The following is a 24,438-nucleotide window of genomic DNA, read 5'->3' on the forward strand; positions in this document are numbered from 1 at the left end:
TCTTCACAATAACCCCAAGAAGTAGGTACTATTATTATCCCCATTGTATGGCTGTTGGCTTAACTGAAGCCATCTTGGGCCCGTTCAGTTCCTGCTGTCTTTCTACTGAGCCTACCTGGGACTATACTGTGTGGTAAATCACTTCTCAATCGTCAAAGGCTTTGTAGTAAATAGATATTATTTAACAATCATTAGGATATGGTGACCTCTGTGCTCAGTAGTCCCCAAACAATAATGTAAACCTTCGCTGAAGTATTTCCAGCACCCATAAGACTAGTTACCCATTCACAAAATCTAGACTGAGGAATGCACTTACCCCCATACCCTCGGTTAACGGTAAAATTGTCCCAGTGACCCCTCGGCTATGCCGAGTGCAGCTGCGAGTTCTTCCAGATCATTGTCTGCCTGATCTCACCCTATAAGTTACCCTGTAATAAACTGATCCATTGATTATGTGGAGCCGCCTACCTTGTTTTTCCATCTCAAGATACCTCTCAGTTCGGTGGGCACTTTTCGTTCCCCCAACCTTCCAACATCCACATTAAAGGAAACTGAGGATGAGAGAAGTCAGGTACCCTGCCCAAGTCACTCATCTAATAAACAATAAATATGGGACTTGAACTCAAGTCCTTTGGACTCCAGAATCTGTGCTAAACCACTACACCAGTTTAGACGACAAAAGTAAAATTAATTTATCCCACAAACTTCAAATAGCAATTGTTTTATTTTACACCAAAAGCAAAACTTACTGTGTGAGATGTTTGCTAAAATGTACAGAACCCCCATCATAATCACAGGACCAAATACGAGAATCACTTCCTTCTCTATTGTTCTGAATCCAAAAGAGCCGTTTATCAAGCACATCCAATGACACAGCTGCAATTTTCTCTGACGTCTCTAACAGAAGCTTCACTTCCACACCGCTGAGGTCTGCTCTGTGAAGGCTGCCAGCCACCTCTGAGGACCAAAACATAAACCTGAGGGCAAACAGATACACAGACACATAACTGAATGTGAGGTCAATTAAATGGCTGACCCTCCGTGTTTCAACAAGTCCCTGGATGTCTGTACAGGACGAGTTTGACTATTTTGAATGAAAATTCAATTCAACAAACATTTATTGCCCTGTTACGGCAATTTCATGTGATTTCAAGTTAGAAGGAGAATTACGCTTTTATAGCAGGAAACCATGGTAGTTAAGAGTGCTATTGTTAGGGGGAACATGCCTGAGTTCAAATCCAGGCAACCACCGTATTGAAAACGGTGTTGTGTACCACAAATAAGGGCCTTGGTCTCAATGAGGAGGTCCTCTTGAGTTCAAAATGTTACGATTCCATGAATTTTCATCATGTTTTGAAATATATGTCGATGTCCAAAACCAGCAGAATTTACCTTTCTACTGGATCAACTGCTACATTTGCAGGATATTTTAAGGCGCTTAAGAGAACACGGGAATTGTTTCCTTTCATATCTGTTACTGTAATGATTCCTTCCTGTTGATTTGACCAAATAAGTTCTTCATTGATCCAATTTATTGCCAGTCCTGAAACATTTTTCTCTATATGGCATACTTTCTGTAAAATCAAATTTTAAAATTATTATTAATATTTTCCTATTCACAACAAAATTGTTTTTATTGTTATGTCTCAAGTTCTATTCTTTTAAGTACTTGTCATTTTTGTGCATTCCCAAAATTATTTAAATGATAAACTCCTCACAGATACAGTGCTATTGTTTGGACGCAGCAGTGCTCACCCTCCCATGTGAATACTTCTGGGCATGTATTTATATCACAGCTTTGAAATGAAAATTTATTCTATACTTATTGAAATTAAGCAATCAGCCATAATATATTAGTAGTTTCAATAATAGTAACAGTGGAATGTTAATGGTAACTTAAAGGCAGTTTTTTCAATTCCATTTACTAAAGGAATTTTCAAGATTCTTATCTGAACCCAGTTCCAAGCTTTGCCAAATTCTGGCAAGACTCCCTTCGAGTTTGTGCATTGGGGCCTGAAGCAGATTGATTTCTCTCTAGGGACCCCACTTTTCTCTGGCTCCGCCCCCTCCAGCCCCACCCCCACTTTCTACAAGTCCTCAGTGTCCTCAGGCTATGACCCTGTGGTTCCAATAGCAGGACTGTTTTTTATGCCTCCTGAGCAGTGTTTACAATTGAACCAAACCTTAGTTATCTCCTAACTCCGGGGTGTACAGATACACCGGTCCTCTCGGTGGGCGGGGGGGTGGGGGGGGTCTGTGAGATGAGGGGAAGCCCCGATCTGCATCGTGGCAGATTTCCGTGATGGAAGTACTCCCACAATCACGGGTTTTCAGCGACCAGCCTGACATCATCGAATGTGGAGCTGGGCAGAGCTCGAACAGTCTCAGGACTCTGTGCTATCCTGCACCGCACAGGACATGATCTAACCAGTCCATTTAACCCTTCGCTAATGTATCAGTTCACCCAGGTAAACTGCTTTTTAAGGGTTGTCCTTCATAGCGATGTTGTAACCCAAAGGAGGGACTAACACCAGTGGATTTTAGACTTCAGGCCAATTCTTCCCTAATGACTTGCCATAAATTCACAGCTATTTAATGTTTTTTTTCCTATTCCCTGACAGGAAACCCTCCAGATTCTTCAACTCAAGATTTCAAAACTGTTCTACAGACGGCTGGAGAGGAATGAGTAGCCATCTTTGTTAAAAGTGAAATTAGCCAAGTATTAGCGCCTAATTGAAGGCTTTAAGAATAACTGGAGGGAGAAGGCTTTGTTTAAAAAAAACAAAACAAGACAAAAAACAAACAGTGGGCACTCTGTGTTGAGAATAAATGCTTAAGGTTTCTCTCGTCACCTGCTCTCTGTAATCCATCTCCCTGGAATAGAGAGAACATTTTTGCTGGGACTCATTTAAGGGTTCTACTGATTAGAAAGAGAGATTAGAGATCTTTTGAATGTGCTTGAAGCAAAGTATTTTGTATCTATCATCTGCTTTACTAGTCCTTTCCAGAGTGCAAATACCTTGAGAAGAAAAAGAAAAGTTTTTTTTTTCTTCCTAAATATCAGGTACGAAAACCCATGAGAGATTTGAAACAGATAAAACAGGGTTTCTCAATCTCTGCATGATTGACCTTTTGGGCCAGATAATTCCTTGTTGTGAGGGACTGTCTTACAAGTTGTAGGATGTTTAACAGCATCCCTGGCCTCTGCCCACTAGACGCTAGTAGCACATCCTCTGTTCTCCCCAATCTAGTTGTGACAACCAAAAATGTTCCTGGACATTGCCAAGTGCCCCCTGAGGGACAAAACTGCCCCCAGCTGAGAACCACAGGAGTAGAAAATAATCATGTAAGTAATCTGTTTTAACCATAACGTGGTGATCTCACTTATTTATTAATAAACTTGCATATTTTCAAAATTACATTGACATCCTGACTTTCTCCTTTTGGAGGCTTCTGAATATCAATGCCATATTCAAGAGCTGGTTCAGTAACATGACACCACAGGTGCAAATTAAATAAATACTTCTATGTGCCAGACACACATTGGAATTGTAATTTTCATTTACTGTATGTCATGAATTTGCTGTATCATATTTGACAGCCTGTTCAAAACTCCCTCAAATACCATGGGAAATGGTACTTTACCTCTTGCCTTGTCCCATTCAGCAAAACTCTTTGCAAAAGTTGTCTTTCTAGATCGACCCAATAGATTCTTTCTTCATTGTAATGAAAATCCATGATCACTGATACGCCAGCATCTGCCACTAATTGCTTATGATTTGTTCCTTCCAAGTCAATCCGAAAGACACTGCTTCCATGAGAGAAAATTAAAAAGGGCGCAGGACCTGCATGGGAAGAAAGAAACCAAACTGTGTATTTTCAGTGATGTTTTATCTGATTTAGACAAAACACTTCCCTATGACAAACAGCACAAGCAGAATTAATTTTTAAGTCTTGCTTTTACATTTTAAATAAATAACATTGTGTAGAGAATAAAGAGTTCCTGTAGAGGTTCACAATTAATTTTGTAAATCATTTTCTCCACAAATTGATTGTAGGAGATGAACAATGCCAGATTATGAAAAAATAACTATTTGAAGAGAAAGACACTTTCTAGCTTATCTATAAAGTGTTATTTCATGTTCAAAAAGAAAACAAACTTATGGTTACCGAGGGAAAACGGGACAGGGAGGAATAAATTGGGAGATCGAGATTTGCAGATACTAACTACTATATATAGAATAGATAAACAGCAAGGTTCTACTGTATAGCATAGAGAACTATATTCAATACCTTGTAATGGTGTATAATGAAAAAGAATATGAAAGGGATGTATATATGTATATATAAATGAATCACTGTGCTGTACACCAGAAATTAACACAACATTGTAAACCGACTATAATTCAATTTAAAAAAAAAAAAGAAACCACCTACTGTATCCTATTGCAGAGAGAGACTGTATGAATGTAAAATTTAACTATGTAAATCAGAAGTAAAATTACAGATATTATCATTTTGGAAATGGATTTCCACCTCCCCTAGTCTTACCTTATGAACAGAGCCTCCAGCATAGTGACAGAAGATGGTGAAAACTAGAGGTCTTAAGTAGAAGCAGGAAAAATCGAAATGCTGTCCATGAAAGCGCTGAAATATTTTGTCCCTGTTTGCATTGCCACGTAAAATATAGGACTCCTGATTAAATCTGAATTGCATATGTATTGCATGGGACATCCTTACACTAAAATATTGTTCACTGTTTACCTGAAATTCAAAATTCAAGTAGTCAAGTGCCCTGTATTTTTATTTGCCAAATCTGAGTGGCGGACCTCACTGAATTTCTTGATTCCTGCAGGGCCTTGCCCTGTATCCTAACCCTATACCTGGGGTCCTGTCCTGTTCCAGGTGATGGCCACCTACCCACTCTGACTCCCAAGTACTCAACACCTGCTTGGGAACCTGATATCTCTCTTTGGAAACCTCAGCACAGGCCAGCTCCACACAGAGCTTGCCTTTGATGTTCTAAGACGATCGATATCAGTGGACAGTTTCATCCCTGCAGCCAGGTTAGTTTCCTTGGTCTTTACTGACTGAGGGTGAGGAGGCCTCTGCCACTGTGCCTTTCGATAACTGTTCCAGTTAACCACTGGGATGAGTGGGGGGTCGGAGAAGTCCTACATATTCTCACTGCCCTGTTGGGCTTACTCCATTCTGTTTTAACATTAAACTTTAATATTTTAATGTGACACACTGAATGTGTTTACTCTTCTAAGGATTTAAAAAGACGATGGACTAATATCCTCTTACTCAGGGATTATGTTCTAGAGTCAGAAAACATTAGCTCCACTTCAGAGGATCTACTGGAATAGAGATGGAAGAGGAAGGGGGAAATGTAAGACTGTGAGAGTATGAAATAGGCACCAGCATAAATGTAGAAGAGAATTAGCTCAAATCACTCTTCCGGTGTCTTTTCCACAACCCAAGACCCCCTGCACAGGCATGTAGGACAGCCCATTCTCCATTGCCATTCTAACTGTAGAATCAGGGGTGTCATAGAAGAAATGGAAGAGGCATTAAACAGAGAGCCAGGAGGCTTGGTTTCCGGTCTTGGCTCCACTAGTTTCTTGGACATCTCACAGGACCTCCCCAGCCTGTATCAGAGCACTATTGGGGAAAGAAAATGAAATTAGAGGTATGGAAGTACTTTGTGAGGCACAACACAAATAAAATTTACCATTGCTTATTCCCACAACCAAGGTCTCACTGTGTGGGGTTGTGCCAACATTCAGATTTGAACCCATGGACTAGAGTGTTGCTATAACTCATTTCTCCTATAGCAGTGTACCAGGGAGAAAAGGAAGGCAGAGGAACAGACACCCTAAACAGGTAGCTACTAACTTGTGGGCTACAGATTGCTGCTGGCCTGTGGATTTATTGCCAGGAGACCTTTCTTTGAAATGGGTATCATACATTCTATAGAAATTGAATATATGTGCTCAACACATATTTAATTTTCTAATGCACTGATACATTGATGAAACCAATAAAATATTTGATTCATTCCAAATCATTACTAAATGGGAAGTTTTCAGGTTAAAAAAGGGAAAGGGAAAGGCACTCTAAACATTTCAGACAGTAAACAACATATTGCTTTGTACATGATGAGTACCCCAAGTATTTTATTAATTAATAAATGAAGGAAGAAATTACTGTATTTTGCTTATTCACCTGGGCTCTTTACCAATAAGAACAAAGCCACAGACACTAGCAGATCTATCAAATTCTGAAATCAGAATCTATCCTATGGCAGTTATTTTACTAAACAACAACAACAACAATAATAATAACAGCAAACTTTCACATCCTGATCTCATTTATCCTTAATATAATACCATGGGCTAGATAGGCCAGATATTATAGTCAATGAATCAAAGAGAAGAGATATTTGAAAAATACTTAGATCCATAAAACACAATCCATAGCATTAACTTCAATAGATTTTCAAAAAAACCAAATATTTATAGAAATATTAAGTATGAATCACTAATACATTTTATCTTCAGATTTTCTCACTCACTCATGTTGTAGCATCCAGAGTTTTATCATAGCCTCTTAAAACTGGAATACCCTAGTCATTACCTAGTTCAGTTTTTCCCAAAATCGTTGGTTCAAAAGAATCACACAGGGTGCTGTGTGTTTGTGCATCTTTTACAGATCCCTTCCCTGGAGATTCCAATTCAGTAAGGCTGGGCTGAGGACTATGAATCTGTTTTTTGACTAGACAATCCAGGTGATTCTTATATCTTGGTGGATTTGGAAATAATAGCTCTAGTTCAGATGAGGAAATTCAGTGATGCTTCCCAAAGTCCCACCGAGAGTTGGTGGTAGAGTTGGAATTCGAACCCAGATACTCTCCTCCCAGTTCACTACTCTTTTCTCCCTTGGTCTGGGTTGTTATGTGTCAAGACCTTACAATCTTCATTTTACTTCTATAACTGATTTTAACTCCACTTCCATCAAAACATTGTTCCTACAATGTCAGCATCACTTTGTGTAAACCAGGGCTGAGCTAAGTATATGTGAAAATGAACAATAATATGATATAAAAGAAAATGAAAGACTGAGAATTAAGCCTGGTGAAAGTCATTAGTCTGTACTACCGCTAGAAATGGTAAGTACGTTAGTGTTTTTTCAGACCTGTCAAAGACTACACACACCAGTGTGTGGTACAATCAGTGGATTTGAATGTCAGCAGGGTGTGCATGTTTGAACAGCTAGACTTTCCTATGTCAAAACCTACAGCATTTGTTTTGGGTGCAGTTCGGTGAGAGGGACGTGCCCAGAAAATCAAACCACTTCTAAGGAGTACGGACCCAAAGACAGCAAACAAGTCAAGCAAATCAACTGGAACCTCTGACTTCTCAACCTGGGGATTCGCAGGGGATCTTGAGGAATTAGAAAGGAGCCCAGAATGTTTGGAGCACATTGAAGGTTCCTATTAGTGACTGCAAAGAACCCAGGCCTCTGTGGCACAGAGGGCAATTATGAAAAGCAGGCTTTGACTGAAGCGGCGGGTGGGGTGGCAGAAACAGAATATTTCACAACCAGCATCTCCTCATCTGCTCTGAGTCTGGGAGAGTGACCCCCACACAGGTAAGTGAGAAGAAAAATTGTCTTCTTCGGGCCTTGGGGGCAAAAGCTCTTGGGATCTAGTTACCACATAAACGATACTGGCAACCAGATTAACAAGACATCTTAGTCTTCTCTCAGGCCTTCACTACCACCTGCCCTCACCACCTCGGGTTCCCTGCTCTGAATCTGGAGACAGACTGAAGAAGGCTCACAGGGCAAAGAGAGAGAAAACGGAGCTCCGGACCCTCTGAATTCAGGATACCATGAGAAAGGAATATAGACTCAAACTGATGGGCCCAGTACAGTAAAGCCTGACACCTCCGCACCTGCTCCTACCGCAGGCCCCTGATAGGGGCCACCTATTCCTGCCTCCCAAGGGGGATGACTTGAATGGTATCTGGATTTTATTACATGCAGAAAGTTTCATTTTGCTCTAAAAGACTATCCTCATCTCCTTTTTTCAATGACAGGACTTAAAAAGCCAACACATTTACCTTCTGGGCAATTCCAGCTTTCTTCTCAGTTGACTCACTAGTGTAAAATTCAGGGTAGGTGAGAGAGAAGCCAGGTGATTCAGAAATAATACATCCAGAAAGATGAGCCAGGAGATAGGAACTTAAATTGTTACTGAACCAAACTTGGGTCCACTCACCCACTTGCAGTAAAGCCAATCTACTAACACTGGGTTGTGGTGAAGAAAAGTGCAGCATTTATCATAGGGCTCCGCACAAGGACTCTGGGACAGCTAGTGCTCAAAAGCCCGAACTCCCAGATGGGTTTCAGCAAAGCATTTTTTAAAGGAAGTTGAGGGAAGGATGTCCCCGGGTCTGTGATCAGCTCATGCACAATTCTCTGGTTGATGGTGAGGTAACAGGGCAGTGTCACAGGGGTTAACATGATCAATTCTTAGGTGCCAGTAGGTCTGGGGGCTTCGTGCTCATGGTCACCAAGTAGTTAACTTCTTCCATTTGGTGGGAGTTTTAGGAACTGTGAAACAACTCAGGAAATGTGCATCAGATACTGCTATCTACCTCCTTCAGAGAGGAGCTAAAGCAGAGGATATGGGGGAGGGGTCTTTTCCCCCTACCCCCCTACCCTCAACCCTGGGAGGTCCCGTGGGGTCCTGCTTGGTTACAAAATCTTAATCTGTAGGGAAAGCTCTGGGGCTCAGTGTTGCTTCCTGAAAAATGTGAATGAGAGTTGCCACCCTAGTCCCTGAGTGGTGGTAGACAGGTGTCATCCAGAGCAGAAAATAGCCCCTTCCTGACCCTCAACCACGTTCTCCTTAGCAAGCTAAAGAGGATCTATTACCAGGTCCTCAGGACAGTAATTGATGCTGGCGAGTTCTACAAAATTAAACTTGTTCTTTTCATCAGAAGGGCTCAAAATCTTTGACATGCTATTATGCATTTTGATTCTCCAAGAAGGTAGGTGGTGAATATCTTCAGAATAGTAACAGTCAACATCTTGAGTGTTTTCTGGAATAGCACATTAAATGCATTATTTCATTCAACTGGGTAACATTAGGAGGTAGGTGCTCTGGCATCTTCATTTTACAGAAGAAGAAACTGAAGTTTAGAGCTATTAACTTGCCACAAGTCACATGCCCAATAATTAACCAGGTGGGGATTTCAAGCCATGTCTTTCTGATCACAGATACTAGCTTTTAAGCATCATGCTTACTCCGAAATGAATTTACCAGGAACTCTTATTGTTTAGCATCTTGTAGTTCAGCTCTGTCAAGGAACCCACTTCAAGAAACATTGTTTTAGGCATCTCACCAAAAGGCTGGATTCTCTGCATCTGTCCATGTTCCAGGAACTAATTAGGAAGTGGGTCTCTTTCAATGGATTCCTATAATTCCATCACCTGGATAATTTATATGTAATTCTATAATACATTGCATCCTATATAATGTACTCCTGCATTCCTTGACTCATGGCCCCTTTCTCCATCTTCGAGGCCAGCAGTGTGTCATCTTCAAAAGTCTCGCTGCTTCCATAGGCTTCTTCCTCCTTAGAAATTCTGGCCTCCCTCTCATAAGGATGCTTGTGATTACATTTAGGATCCACCTGGATAATTCAGGCTAATCACCTCACCTCAAGACCACATTTGTGAATTCCCTTTTGCCAAGTAAGTCACAAGTTCCAGGAATTAAGATTTAGATATATTGGGGGGCCATATTCAGCCTAAAACAGTTAATAATGTTGAATATCTTTTCATGGACTTATTTATCATCCTTATAACCTTTCATGGACTTATTTATCAACCTTATATCTGTTTAAGTCTTTTGCTCATTTTTAAAGTAGGTTATTTATCTTCTTATTGTTGCATTTGAAAGGTTTTGAAAAAAATATATGTTCAATACAAGTCCTTTGTCAGACATGTGCTTTGCAAATGTTTTCTTCCAGCAAGCAGCATGTCTTTTCATCCTCTTGACAGTGCCTTTGGTAGAGAAAAGTTTTAATTTTGATGAGGTACAATTTATCAATTTTTTTCTTTTGTTTATCTTGCTTTTGGTACCATTTCTTAAGAACTCTTAACCCCAGGACACAAAGATTTCTATGTTTTCTTCTGAAAGTTTTAGACTTTTACACCTTAAATTTAGTCTATGATCATTTTGAGTTAATCTTTTTGTATAAGGTGTGTGGTTTAGGTTGAGTTTCATTATTTTATTCGTAGATGTCTAATTGATTCAATGTCATTTGTTGAAAAGACTATCCTTTCTCTATTGAATTGCTTTGTCAAAGATCAAATGACCACATTTATGTAACTCTATTTCTGGACTTTCTAGTCTGTTTCATTAATTTATGTGTCTATTGCTTGGCTAATACCACAGCTCAGTATAACTTTAAAAAAAAAAACCTCATAATAATGCAGTTTTGCAGAACAGTGAATGCTGTTGGAAGGTTCCTGTGCTGTAGATAATCTTTCATCTTAAATAAGCATGTTTAAATATCCCTCAGCTTTCAGCATAAATTACACTCAATTTTATTTAAAGACTAATGTTACCAGACTAAAATGCATTCCCCAACACTAAAGCATCAGAAAAGTTTTTCCAGATGTTTCACACACACGGCAAGACTCAGAAATCACTATCTTGACCTGTTCTCCGAGTTTTGTCCCTATATTCTCCACTCTCTGCTGGGCATTTCCAGTTGCAGATGTCCCAAGCCCCAAAAGTCCCTCTGCATGTTAAAAATTAGTTTACACAACACCTTCTGATTCATTTGCATTTATTGAGAAGATTGAATTTGATATAGGAATTTAAAAATTTGGTCTAAAATTCAATATGTTTTAATATTTAGTCTTTGATAACCATTACAGACCAAAAAAAAAAAGATATTTCACAATTATATCTATATCAAATACAAGAAATACTTCATTGGCTATATTTGCAAAATCACAACTAGTTTTTCAACTAGCCTAGCAAATTTCTGCCTTCTTGTATTTAAAAAAAATTTTATTCAAGTATAGTCAGCTTACAATGTTGCATCAATTTCTGTGGCACAGCATAATGTTCCTTCTTGTATTTTAATCAATAAATGCAAACTAACCAGAAGGTGTTGCATTTTATATTTTCAGCAAATGGAACTGAAGAGACAAAAATTCTTTCTTTAGAATTTTTAAAAAATAGTTTGAAAAATTCTATTTATAGGAATTTTTTAAGAACGTAGACATGAGAGTTCTTAATAAGTAATACATTGACATTGACTCAACAACCAAATCACATAGCAATAGAAACATTACCATCATCAGTTTTCAAACTGCTCTCTCCATCATAAATTTTCTACCACCAGCAAGTCACTTTCTCACTCATTATTAGAATATCACCTTTAACTGAGAGGGATAAAATTCTGTTGTTTTAGTTATTTTTTGAGTAGTATACCAGTGACATCTATTTATCATCACAGAAAAGATCAAAGAATCTGAAACACTTGTCCCTTTTTAAAAAGAAAAAATATGTAGCATTTGATTGTTCTCATAAGATACTCTGCAGGAAGCAGGTGTGACAAATATGTTCATGGTTACTCTTCATTCAATACAAAGTATTACAAGGAATCTAGTTTAGTCTTGTAATAAAAACAAGGAGAGATGACACCAGTGACATCCCACAGCACTTTGTGCAATATCAGTTTCAGCGTCTTTTCCCTGAGAGACTGTGGTGAGCTGTATTATAGGGCCCTCTGTCATCTCACCCAAGAATCCTTTTTGTTGATGGTCCAGGAAATATAGTGGCTCCACTGCCACTGAGTACATGTATACTTTTTTTCATGATAGATTTGTTAATATAGAAAGAAGCCATGAACTATTAAGAAAATGTCTTCTCTGGTGTATTTTTCCTTTACTGGCTACCGAAAAAGTATCTCAGTTCCTTGTGCATTTCATTGTTGAAATAGAGAGGCAAATACAAGAGTGGCTAGGATCACTGGCACTGAAGACAGAACATCCATGTTGACTCTTTATTGGCTCCACCATTAATTAGCTGTCTGACCTTCAGCTCATTACTCAACCTCTCTGTGCATAGGTGTCTTCATCTTGGAAATGGAGATGATAATAGGACTTAACTTAATAGAATTATTATGAAGACTAAATAAATTAATTCATGCCAAGGCCCTAGACTTTTCTCTGACATATACTGAGTTCTCAGTAAATGTTCACTATTAGTTTCTCAGAAATACCATAAGATGAGATATATCAGAAACACCTTCTACTCTCACTCAAACTGTATAATTTTTCTAATACTTATTTCTTTAAAATTTTAGTAATGCTTTCTGTGAAGTTTTCAGTAGTGTTTGCTGAAAAAAAGAACACAATTAATCTGTGGTCACGTGGTTTTCTGTGTATTATTTTAGCATGTTTCACCATGGCAGGGGAGTAGGATGCTATGATGTCAAAAATCTCAAGGGAGCCTTCTAACTTTTTATCAGTAAGCTTAGTAAATGTAGTCTGAAACATCATAACTTTGAACACAACTGTGAAAATCATAAAAAGTTATTTTCACATTCTGGATATTCATTCTTAAATATATTGCTTGTTCTGATGGCTTCATGTTACCATTAGCTATCGTTTTGAGGCAAATCTTATACTTGTTGCAAGCTTATCACTAATAATAAGCATAAATCCATTTTTAGGATATCTTCTTGTTAATTTCTTTTTTGCCTTGTTTTTTTGTCAAATCTAAATGTTTTTATCCTTTATTCAGCCAACAGAGAACTTATTCTAGTAATAAAGGGTCAGTTCCCTCATTATCCTCTTGAGGTTGCATTATTAGCATTGTTTGCCATCTTTACTTTCTTTGCAGAGGGTTTTGAAGCCACTTGTTAAATTGTGTAGGAGTTAGTTTTGATAAAATCAACTAATATGGTCCATATGTCATCAGGTAAACTGCACACCTCACCCTCTAAGCTGGGAACCTCCCTGTCCCCTCAGGATACCCTAGGTGATTGGACCCACCCATCATCACTCTCAGTCTAAACACGTAAATGATGTTGAATAAATATTTGTTGAATTGATCTGAATTAATTCATTGGTGTCATTGGTGCCTTAATAAAAGAAAATCTTAGTCCTACATTCAAAGTGCTTCCAACATAGAGAGCTAGTAGGAGACTTTCCCTAAACCAACTTAACATTATTAATACTTTTCAATAGAAAGAAGTAATGAAATATTACATCGGTAGGCTTTCAACAAACAATCGTGGCAGGAAGCATACACTTGGTAAGTTTTGTAGAATAGGAGTTGAGGGTCCCGAGTTCTAGTTCTGTTAGGATCCTGATGAGTCACTTCATCTCTCTGGATTTCAGCCTCTCATCAGTAACATGAGGCAGTTGGCTAGATGATTTTGAAGGTCCTTTCTAATCTAACATTTATCAGCTCAATTCTTAACCTGCCTGTCTTACACAATTCAGTAGTTTCCTTGTTTGCAGCATTTTTGTATAGAAGCCTAAGCTTGTGATAAATCCATAAACAGATCTTATTCATTTTGGGGGGGGCTGGGAGGTAATTAGGTTTGTTATTTATTTTTAGAGGAGGTACCTGGAATTGAACCCAGGACCTCGTGCATGCGAGGCATGTACTCTACCACTTGAGCTATCCCCTCCCCCCAGATCTTATTCATCTCAACCCCGATTTTCTGTGAAATGTTTCTTTCTCCCTGCTTCTCTAAACTTCAAATACCAAATCAATACTATGTCATTATAAGCTCTGCTACAGAAATAAAACAGTAACCTAAAACAAACAACCTCCCCCAAATGACATCAAAAGCTCAACTCTCTGAAAGAAGTCTACAAAATTAATCACTTGATTAAACCTGTAAAAATGTATTAATGGTACAAAATTTGGTGTTGGTCTCATTTATAACTAACACAATTATCTTCTCCTTTTACTACCTTTACAAGAATGTTCCTCAAATTGCAATTTTGTTATTAAACAAATAAATATTTGCCTATAGATACCTCATTCTGAGTGTTTTAGACAAACAGACACAAAAGTAAATGAAGTACTGGAATTCAGGTTTTTCCTGAGTCCAATTCTGTTGTTCTTATTAATCCCACTCTGACCAATGCTAATTTCTGGGCCTTAGCTCTGTCTATTGCTATATAAATACAGAGGAAAAAAATACTTCATATAATTTCCTTGGAATGTTAAAGGCATATGTGACAAGCCATAAGAATAATTACTTACAAAAGATAATTAATTGGGGATTCTGTGCCATACATTATCACCCAAAATAGAAACAAATCACAGAGAATACCCTGGGTGAGATGATTGCTAGGACTTGGCTCATGCCAAAAAACCAACTTCAGATTTCTCTAATTGTTGAAAATTTGAAGAAATAGGTATTAGAAAAATTGCACTAAGCAAAGGTGTTTCTAATACACCTCAGGTTATGGTATTTGGTAGAGTAACAGCTAATATTGACAGGGAACTCACTATGTACCAGGCAAGATCCTAAGCACCTTATAAGAATTTAGTCTTTGTAACAATCCTGTGAGGTAAGTACTAGCAACACATTTCAGCTACAGAATTGGACCTTATCAATTTCAAAAGCTGAGGCTTAACAGTACCTGCTGGGTACGGAGCACTGACTAGGAGTGAGAGAGTGCCTTTGTGCAAGGCAAGGCCACAAGCAAGCGGGACACTGGAACCACACCTGTCCCAAACCATGCCAGTTTTTCCTGTGATGAGATCAGTCCACTTGTGTAAAGCACCAATCACAATTCGCTCTGTCTAAAATGTATTCTTTGTTTGAAAAACGGCATGTTATCCTGTCTATGGAAAGTAATAAAACCCGGTCATTTCTTATGCGTTAACACAGCCTACATCAAAGAGGGATATCCATGCAGAGGGTGTGTCAGTTCAGTTTTCTGTTCCAGAAGAGAATACATTAATATTGAAAGACAAGCTCCTACTATCCTCTCAGAGGCATTGCTGGGTACTTTTTAAAGGCGTTGAGATTCACAACGGAAATTTTTCTTCACATACCTTATTTTTTCCCTTTTATGTGAAATGTTTGCCATGATCAATTAGAATAGCCAAAAACAGAGAAGATTCAGAAATTCTTTCAAATATGTTTTTCAAAATAGTAAGATTTTTGATCCCCTTAGAGTTTTTAAAATTCTCAACAATGTTGCTTCAATCTAAAAGATACACATTTCCACACACTGGGTAAATCAACATTAATGATAATAACCTTCACAATTTCTCTGCAAACCAGGGAAAGATGAAATTCCTTTGCGTTGAAACTCCAGTGGTAAACAGAATAATCGTGTCCTTCAGAGGGAAGGAGAAAAACACCAGAAGATCCCTGGTAGCTTCTGCCTCTGGGTATGTTTCTAAACCTCATAAGGGAAGGACTCAAAATGCAGAGAATTCAAAATGGGGAGGGTATAGTTCAAGTGATGGAGTGCATGCTTAGCATGCACAAAGTCCTGGGTTCAATTCCCAGTACCTCCTCTAAAAAAATACTAAATCTAATTACCTCTCCCCTCCCCCACCAAAAAAAAGAGTGCCAGCTATAAAACTAAACTTGGATTTTAAAAAAATGCAGAGGATTCATGTCAGCGGCCATGTACTATGAGTGCTGAGCTGGATGTATCTCTCACCTTTTGACCTGTTTATACAAGGATAGTCTATGGAAGAAGAAAGATGCTTCAAGCTTCTGAAATTTTAACCAGAAAAGTATTGACATGAACAAAATAAAATACTATTTCTCAACCAACACACCATAGGCTAAAGAACAAGACAGCTGCCATGAAGTTGTTAGGATTGTCTGTATCCTAGCAACCAACCACCCACAAAAAGAACCACCTCCTGAATGAAATCCACTTACTACACACAAAGCTGGTCCATAGCACCCTGAGAGGTGGTGCTGAATGGAGGAAGAAGATAGTGCTTTTCTCTGAAAGGCCTCTTCTATCCTATCACTAGGAGGGGGGTTGCAAATAAATCAGTGCACACCATGAATCACTGTCATACTCACACAAACTCCAATGTACTAAGTATCCTGGGAAATACATGGGAAACCCAGACTGAGAGACATTAGCATGGTTGACGAGGCTTGGGAGAATCCGAAAATCAAGGTCATAAGTGAAAACAGATGCACACACCAATTCAAACTCCAGGCTTAGAAAGAAGGTCAAGAGGTTATGAGAGCAGAAGTTCCCACCTAGTATTTGGCTAAAATGACTGAAGTTTCTATACATAACTAAATTCTAGCATCAAAGGAAAGTTTTGAACGACAATGTTAAGGAAAAGAACTCCACAAGAAAGACATATTTACACACATTATTCCACAACTGTCCTCAGAGGTTAGTAACACTGGCTGTGTAAAAATAAAATTAAAATAAAATAAAATGTTTTCAGATATATCAAACTCTCTCAAGAAGTACAAAGGTCCCTTCTGTTTAATGTAATTTTTTCTTCTTTGGCACTTGACAAAAACATCACTCATCCTTCCAAGCCCAGATCTCAGTCATCTGCTTGTTGTAGGTCTCAGTAAATGGGACAGCTGGGGATGTAACTGGAATGATGGTATGCAAAGCCATTATTTATTAACATTATTGTTAAGGAAGAATCTCTACTAAACAAGTCTGAATTCCTGGTTCACCTAATATTACCACTCCCTTCATGGTGAGTAGTATTAGCATTCTGGATGAAAGTACTGACCTGTAGGCAAGAAGTAAATAGACAGTGGGGACAATTGGGCTCCAATGGTCAAAGTTTTTGTTGCTGCTGCTATTGTTTTTATTCCTGGTAAAGAACTAGGAGTTCTTTAAAGTTAATTCCAATTCTAACATTAGAAATATATAACTTAATGCAACTAACATTATGTTCCCTAGCTCTAAGATTGCTCAAGTTTCGAGTTACTACTAAAGCTTAATTAAACATTAAACTGCTTTATGGAATTCGAGAGTTTCTTGAAAAATATTTAAGAATTAGTTGAAAGAAAGTACAGTTGTTTAAAACTGACCTGCACATTCTGAAAAAGCTCTCTAGCTATTGAGGCTAATTACTAAGCCTTTCAATTTTTTGTCCGGAACAAGTTTACAAAACTACCTTCTTAAAATAACTGCTGAAATATCTCAGATCAGGCATTGTACACATATTAGTAAGTTACTAGTTTCTGTCCCTATTCTTCCCCACCATAATCAAAGTGACTAGAAGGTTAGGAATGTTGAACAGATTTTAGACGACATTTTCCAGGTAAAGAATTTTTGTTATCCTTTCATCTTCAGTCAATGTTTGATTTTTTAACCCTGTCTGGATTAAGAGACAACATATAAATTAATCTAAATAAATTAGTACAAGAAAATCTACAGTCAATAACAAAAATAAGAGAGGAGACATAGTAATTGCTTCATAATCCAAATTATTTGACCCTCCTAACTTTAGACCACCAACTCGGGAACATTCTGCCTCCCTCATCTTCACGCATTGGTGGCTGTCATCTTTCCTCCTCCCACCCTGGCCATACCACGATGAAGTCACGGTGCTTGTGGAAGACGTCCCTCCAACCTGCCACTCACTGTACCACTTCACCAGAAAAGCAGGACTGGCCTTTTTCACATTTTCCTCAGCACAGGTGAGATCAATCTCTTAACTTTTAACAAGACCTTCTTTACAGACTATTAGTAACAGAAGAGAAAAACAACCCACAGAATACCTTACAATCACTGGCGAAGACCAGACCTGCTAAGGTCTCTTCTCAAACCGGTGCCCTGCCGGGGGAAGAGATAGCTCAGCGGTAGTTTCAATCCCCAGTACCTTCACTTAAGAAATAAGTAGACAAATAAACCTAGTCACCTCTTCCCCTAAAAAAAATTTTTAAAAAAAGCAGCCCTGCCTCACTTCTGACCTGTGACCACCAGGCCGAAAGGGCACCCCCAGCCCTGGAATTTCGCAGCCCCTTCGTAGCCTGATGGTTCAAGAAAAGTCTCTTCAGGTAGTCACCACCTGGGACCTACCCCCAAGGTCTTCTTTTCGATCTCAAACTTAACATTCTCGCACTGTGGAGGGGAAAACAAAGCAGAAAGATTGGTTTAACCTGTTGGCAGAATTTCTTTTCTGAGAACTGTTTTGTTTACTAAGACACTTCAGTGTACTATTTAGTAATTTTTTTAAGGTTTTTTTTTTTTTTTTTTAATTTACAATGAGAAGCCTAGGATATGATCAAGAAAACAGAACTGGAGGAGGAAGCAATCTACACTGTTCTATGTAAGGATGTGTCTGAAGGAGACCAAGGAAACAGAATCAGGTGTCGATCAACGTAACCGAGAGGAGGCGGGAGGCTGGCGCTCGAAAGAGAGACGGCGGGTCTTTTCCACCGAGAACAGTTAATTAACCTTTAAGCACAAGAATGAAAAATGTTTTGTTCTAGTTGCTTGATGTGTGGGATCAGGATGTGAATGTGACTAGGGTTTTTTCCCCCCGCAAGCCTTCAGTTAAAATTGGTACCGTTACAGCCCAAGCACTGGCTCTTTTGAGAAGTAAAACAAGGTGGCGTGGATGTGAGGTGGCCGAGTGCGGGGACGTGAGGTGACGGGGTGTGGGGAAGGGACAACGCGAGAGGGACGCGAGGCACAGAGGAGTGGAAGGACCGGAGTGGACACAGCCTTTCCTTCCAGTCTCTGTCCTCACGCCCAGCCATCCTCCAGGATGTAGGAGGGAAACACTGGGTTCCCCCGGAACATGAGGTGGAGGCACAGCCCATTTAGATTTAAAAACCCTAAGCTACTGTGACCACAGCAGGCCATACAGCTTTAGAATTTTTGCCCAGCCCCCAACCCATTTTTAGGGATGTGGTCTGTTTTTCTGACCATTATGGAAGTATTTCAGCGCAACCCAGCTTCAGGAGGGATCCTAGGGCGCTAAGTTAGCCAACTGGGGAGGTCAATTTTTATTTCCACCATTACACATTATGAGAAAAGTCATTCACTATAAATAACTATGCTTTACTGGGGAAAAAAAATAGCAATCCTTTTGCATTTCTCTTCATACTTTAGTGAAAAGAGCTGAGCTAATAAGGAAGAAGGATATAGCATTTATTCCATCATCTTACTACTTCTCTGAAACAGTTTCTCCCAAGTAGGATGTATATCACTTAGAGACTGTAAGATGGTTCATTACTGTGTGAAAAGAAAATGTTAGAAGTGTTACCTGTTGTAAATGTTCTCAATATTAGTTTATATATAGTATGTAGGTAACTGATAAATGCGTACTGGGAGCATATGCCCACATTTTAGCTTTTTTACAGATGGAAGGGAATTGGGAGACTACTGATATTAAAAAAAAAAAACAACTACTCATACTGCACAAGGAATTATTTCAAATGGATTTTCATGAAGGCAAATTTATAGATGATAAAGTAAGATTTTGAATTTATTTGAGCCAAATTATTAGTCCATTTACTTTTGATGGGAAATAATCAATTACTTGCTCTACTCTGAAATAAGTGAATAAGTCCCACCTTCCAACTTCTAAATTGAATGTCAAATAAAATGGACAAATCTCCAACTAGCTCCAAACTGTAAATTTATTTAAAGAACTGATTTATCATTCCCTTATATGGCCTCAACAGCTTTAAAAACCTTAAAGAAATTGTTTCCAAACATAAGGAAAAATACACAAGATATTTAAATAATCATTTTCAAGTGGCTTATTTTTGCTGTTCTTAAAAATATTACCGGTAAGAAATCTAACAAGGAGACTCACTTTGCACTCAGTGGAATTTTTTATCAGTTGATGTCACAGAAAGACAAATATTGGAGCTGCAGTTCCACAAGGGCACTCACTCAAATCGGCTTGATATGATTTTGTATGTTTAATAAACATTTCTTCTAAGCACAAAAATACAAGTTATGATGTGTAAAAGAAATTCAATTATTATTGAAGAAACCAAGCCATATTTAGAAAATACCACCTCTGTTACTACCAATAAAATGATTTAACCACAATAAAAAGATTAGTAGCAGCTGAGATTAGCGAGTGCTTATTATAGACCAAGTTCTGTCTTATGCACTTTACATGTATTAGCTGAGTGGTGCTAAACCCAGGCTGCCTATTATGCTTGTTAGAATCACCAAGGGAGAGTAACAGAAAATGATGCTCAGATTTATACATATATATAAACTGGATCACTATGCTGTACACCAGAAGCTAACACAACATTATAAATCAGCTATACTTGAATTAAAAAATTAAAATGCCAAAAAAAAAAATAAAATTTAAGTTCTTTACCACTAGTTCTACTACCCCTCAAAGACCAACAACCACTGAGTACTTAGGGGATGGTTTTATTCATGTGGTATGCATGAAAGATCATTCCTGTAATTTTTTACAGATAGATTAAAAAAAAAAAAAAGCTTTTGCATAACTCTGGCTGAAAAAACAAACAGGATTTTGACCATGGAATTACGCTGGTTTGCACATGACTGGGAAGCTGACCAAGCCTTGGCTGGTGCTGAAATCAGTGATTTCACTGTTGACTGCTAAAAGTGATCTCCCCAGTTGGCTAACTAGTGCCCCAGGAGCCATCCTGCAGCCAGCTCTCTGAGGCTTGGCCTGTACTTCTTCCTCACTCTATTTACCAGGAAAGTTCATATAAATAATGCAGGTAGAGACATCAAACAGGAACAGTTCTTTTTCAACTGCTATTTCTCCTCCAGGGCAAATAGACTTGAAAGTTCAGAAGCCACTTGCTGGCAGTTTTCCTCCTTGCTCTCCGCATTCCCTGTAGCTCAAACAGAAGCTAACTGAATACTCAGTTGATTAAAAAAAAGAAGAGGCAGCAGGAGGAGGAGGTGTGGGAGAGGGGGAAAATGAGCAGAAAACCCAATTCTGAGTTGCTATCACTTGGTTTATCTGGCTCAGCAGTCACATGCAAGACAACCCTGCATAAAGTTACCTGAATCGGACCACAAAGCACTCTTCCTGCTGGATCAGGTCTCAATGCCAAGGGCAAGGAATAAAGCAAGTAGAATTTTATTAGGGGGAAAAATAGATGATGGCACCGTATCTATTTAGAGATGAGGAATGCTATCCTCTGAAATGCAGGGAGCATAGGGTGTGACCCAGGCAGTTATCAGCTAACATGAGACATGGAGTGAAAAGTAGAGGGTTTAAACCTGCGACTTGCAAGGAACAAGGGAGCAAGAGGCAGAGAGTCACAGAGTGGCATCCAGACATTCCACCCTCCATGAGGTCTGTGCCACGTCACTGCAGTGCTCAAATAAGGCATCTTGTGATACCATTTGATCAAAGAGATTTAGCCAAGACATGGAGCCAAGAGGACATTTATTAAGCACAATCCACTAGCCTCTGTGGTAGGTGCATTGCCCATGTTAACCCCTTTGTGATTCCCCACAACAATCCTGAGAGGGGGCATTATTATTTTTCAGCAATATTCCACTATAATTTAAGTGGTCGTGTGGATTTGAAATGAGGTGTGTTGCTTCTAAAACCTCTGTTCCTTCCACTCTGTGACTCTATCTCGTTGTCTCTATCCTAGGCTTCAGGTTTCTTTCTTTCTTCCATCATTTATTTATTTCTTCAGCCAGCCTCAGTAAAGGCACTTTTGGGCCACAGGCAGTGTGGCAAGAAGTACGAGGCACAGGCTCGCTCACTAGCAGGAATCTCCTGGCTCCCTGGGACTCTAAAGCCACATGTAAAAGTTCACTTCCATATTATTTTTGCTCTCTCAGGCTCTGCTTCTCCACTGGCTCCCACCATCTCCCCTCATGCCAGGCAGAGGGCAGTGCCTGATTCTGGTCACTTGCCAACTACTCTGGGGAAGATGCTCCCACCCCAGAGAGGCTCCAGTGCACTCGACAGAACTGTGTTCAGAAGCTTCTGCCTCCCAACAGCTGAGTAACAGGTTCATGGGGTCATTTTTGTCTTTTGTTATTTCCTTTTTGTTGCTCTTCTTTAGGACTTTGTGATCAGCCAATCAGGGAAAGACTTCTTTTTCATTCAGCAAGAATTTACTGAGTATATACTATGAAAGCAGAGATGCTCTAGGTGCTGGGGACACAGAGGTAATTAGAATTCAGTCCTTCCTTCCAGTACCCTAGGGTTCTGCCCACTTGTTCCTCTGAGTGCTGCCTGGTGACAGAGTCCCGAGATTCTGAGCAAGAGCACCTGATTTCCTTATCGGTAATTTCCTTTATGGGAGAGCCTGACAGGAGCCCAGCATCAGCAGTTTGGCTCAGAACTGTTCCCTTTATTCCCACTAGTTTGTGCTCTCTTCCGGAGATTTCTCTTCTGGAAATATTACTGTGTTTCACTCAATCTGCCTCTTTTTTGGAAGCCAGATCCCTTCTCAAAAGGGCAAAACGATAAGAAAGAAATATCAGGGCAGTTCATGCCCTGTGTTGGATGGAAATGGCTGTCTTGTTTGAGCAGCAGGTTGGAGACCCACCCAAATAAGGATTAAATAAAATGAATTAAATAAAATGAGTCAATAGTCAGACAGAGAAAGGTGCTTTTCAGGCAAAAACTCAGGATTGCTATTTTGCATTCAGTAGAATTCCCACTTCCTCTCAATTAAAAACCCATTTAACATGGCAGGGATTGTGGTATATTATCATTTCTTGGCAGTTCTCAAAGTTACAATGCACCTGTTACTGAAAAACTGGAGCTGCCTCAGAGCTTCAGAAGCAGCGGGAGGGGGAGAATGGGGAGGACATTTAACTTGAAACTTGGCTTAATTTTCACAATGATAGAATCACATTTGTTCCCAACTCCCTTCCTATTTTTCACTGATTTTTAGCAACCTCTGAGTTCTTATACAAAATTATCTGAAGGATGATTTTTTTCCTTTATGGTTTAAATAGGGATAGTTTCACCAAAAAAAAAAAAAAAAAAAACAAAGTGCCATCTGTTTCCCCAGTTTCCCACATAAAGCTAATCAGCTAAGTATTTTGTCTCTCATGTCAGAATAAAGGCGGAGGCTTATGTGAAGTGTTCAGCTAGTTTAAAATGAGACCTATTCACTCACACACAGAACAGTTTGAGAGCTGTGAATTTTTATAGTTGGTAGCAGTTTAGCTCTAACAGCCGGTAAGGAAATATGCATGCATTAGAAAACAAAAACGAAGCAAATACACACGCCCAAAGACAAATCAGAAAAAAATGCCCAAGTACACAAGACGGAATGAACAGGTATCTGAGGGCAGTTTTGGGGAAGAGGAGAACCCCTTTTTATGGGATTACTTACCCACACGATCAGAATTCCCATCTCCTGAGGGAAAGCCTTCAGGACAGTTCCAGCGCTGCAGTGCTAAGGGGCTAACAAAACTAAACTTAAAAACTACTGGCAACAGAATGATAAGGAAAAGCAGCATAATGTTGATGGGCCAGGAGCTCTCCCTAGAAAGTAAGCGTTGTCCGCGCAAGGTGGTTATGACTGCCGCCCAGCCTGTCCGCCTGGGTTGGCCTGCAGCCCTGGGGCATCTTTCTCTCTGCTTCTCTGCTGTTGTCCTCCAGCTCCTCTTTCAACTCAAGACAGCGTCCAAATGCAGCCTGAAGGGGACACTCCAGGGAAATATTTCCTTATCTAAGTTTTTGGGAAGCCGATAAGAAATACCTAACATCCTTCTGACAAATTTCGTAGAGGTTAACAGCCATGCCCTGGAGGCCTGCTGCTGACTTCACTGTGACAGGCAGAGCAGTGGGGCCAAGGCTAGAGAGAGGAAAAAAAGGAAAGAATTGGTGGAAAGTTCCAACTGTGACCCTCGATGAGGAGGAAAGGAGAAATACAGAGATACGATTCTTCCCCAAACACGGTTTCTCTTTTTGAAAAATAGAATGACTCGCCTTTCCTTTTTAAAGCCTTTGTGGCTCCACCCCTCTCCTTTAGTGACACTTGAGTGAGCCTCTGTTTGCAAAGGCAAATGTGGGCAATTCCAGGTTACAGGGAAGCAGGGATGCCTGCCAAGGAGGAGATAGCTGGCTGTTCACCATAAACATTCCGGACAGAACCGGGGAGAGAGCAATGAGGGGGCTGTGGAGTTGCTCCTGGTGTCTTGGAGGTACCTGTTGAATATTGGCTATGTGTTAATATATGGAAGGATGGAGACAAGGTTAAACCACGTCATATACATCAATGGTGAACAGCACTGCTGATAATTCAGACTTAGAGCAATTGATCATTCACCTGAGTGAAACTAAAGAAAATTCACCCCCAGCTCATTATTTGAACAAAATGTCAACACCAGTACACATTCCTGGAGCTTAATCTATCTTTCTCCCCCCTGTATAGTTTATAGCGGAATTTGAAAGATTATTCTTTCCAAATCAAAGGGAAA

At 39.4% G+C, this 24,438-nt stretch overlaps 1 protein-coding gene across 3 annotated transcripts in view; it reads right to left on the bottom strand.

Moving 5' to 3' along the window:
* The window catches only part of EGF (epidermal growth factor), an 84,565-nt gene extending 60,624 nt beyond the window's left edge, over positions 1–23,941 (bottom strand). Inside the window, exons 1-4 of one of the 3 annotated variants that reach the window (XM_010953681.3) lie at positions 23,349–23,941; positions 3,646–3,845; positions 1,393–1,574; positions 750–977 (exon numbers count right to left, since the gene is read on the bottom strand). In XM_010953681.3, coding sequence (XP_010951983.2) covers positions 750–977; positions 1,393–1,574; positions 3,646–3,845; positions 23,349–23,475 — 737 coding nt within the window. In that variant the 5' untranslated portion in view covers positions 23,476–23,941. Of the gene's footprint in view, positions 1–749; positions 978–1,392; positions 1,575–3,645; positions 3,846–4,551; positions 4,710–23,348 lie in introns of those variants that run through there. The other 2 variants (XM_010953680.3, XM_045515781.2) reach the window with 2 other exon arrangements.
* Between the last annotated feature and the right edge of the window lie 497 nt (positions 23,942–24,438).

The sequence above is a fragment of the Camelus bactrianus genome, chromosome 2 (assembly GCF_048773025.1).
Source record: "Camelus bactrianus isolate YW-2024 breed Bactrian camel chromosome 2, ASM4877302v1, whole genome shotgun sequence".
Classification (NCBI taxonomy): domain Eukaryota; kingdom Metazoa; phylum Chordata; class Mammalia; order Artiodactyla; family Camelidae; genus Camelus; species Camelus bactrianus.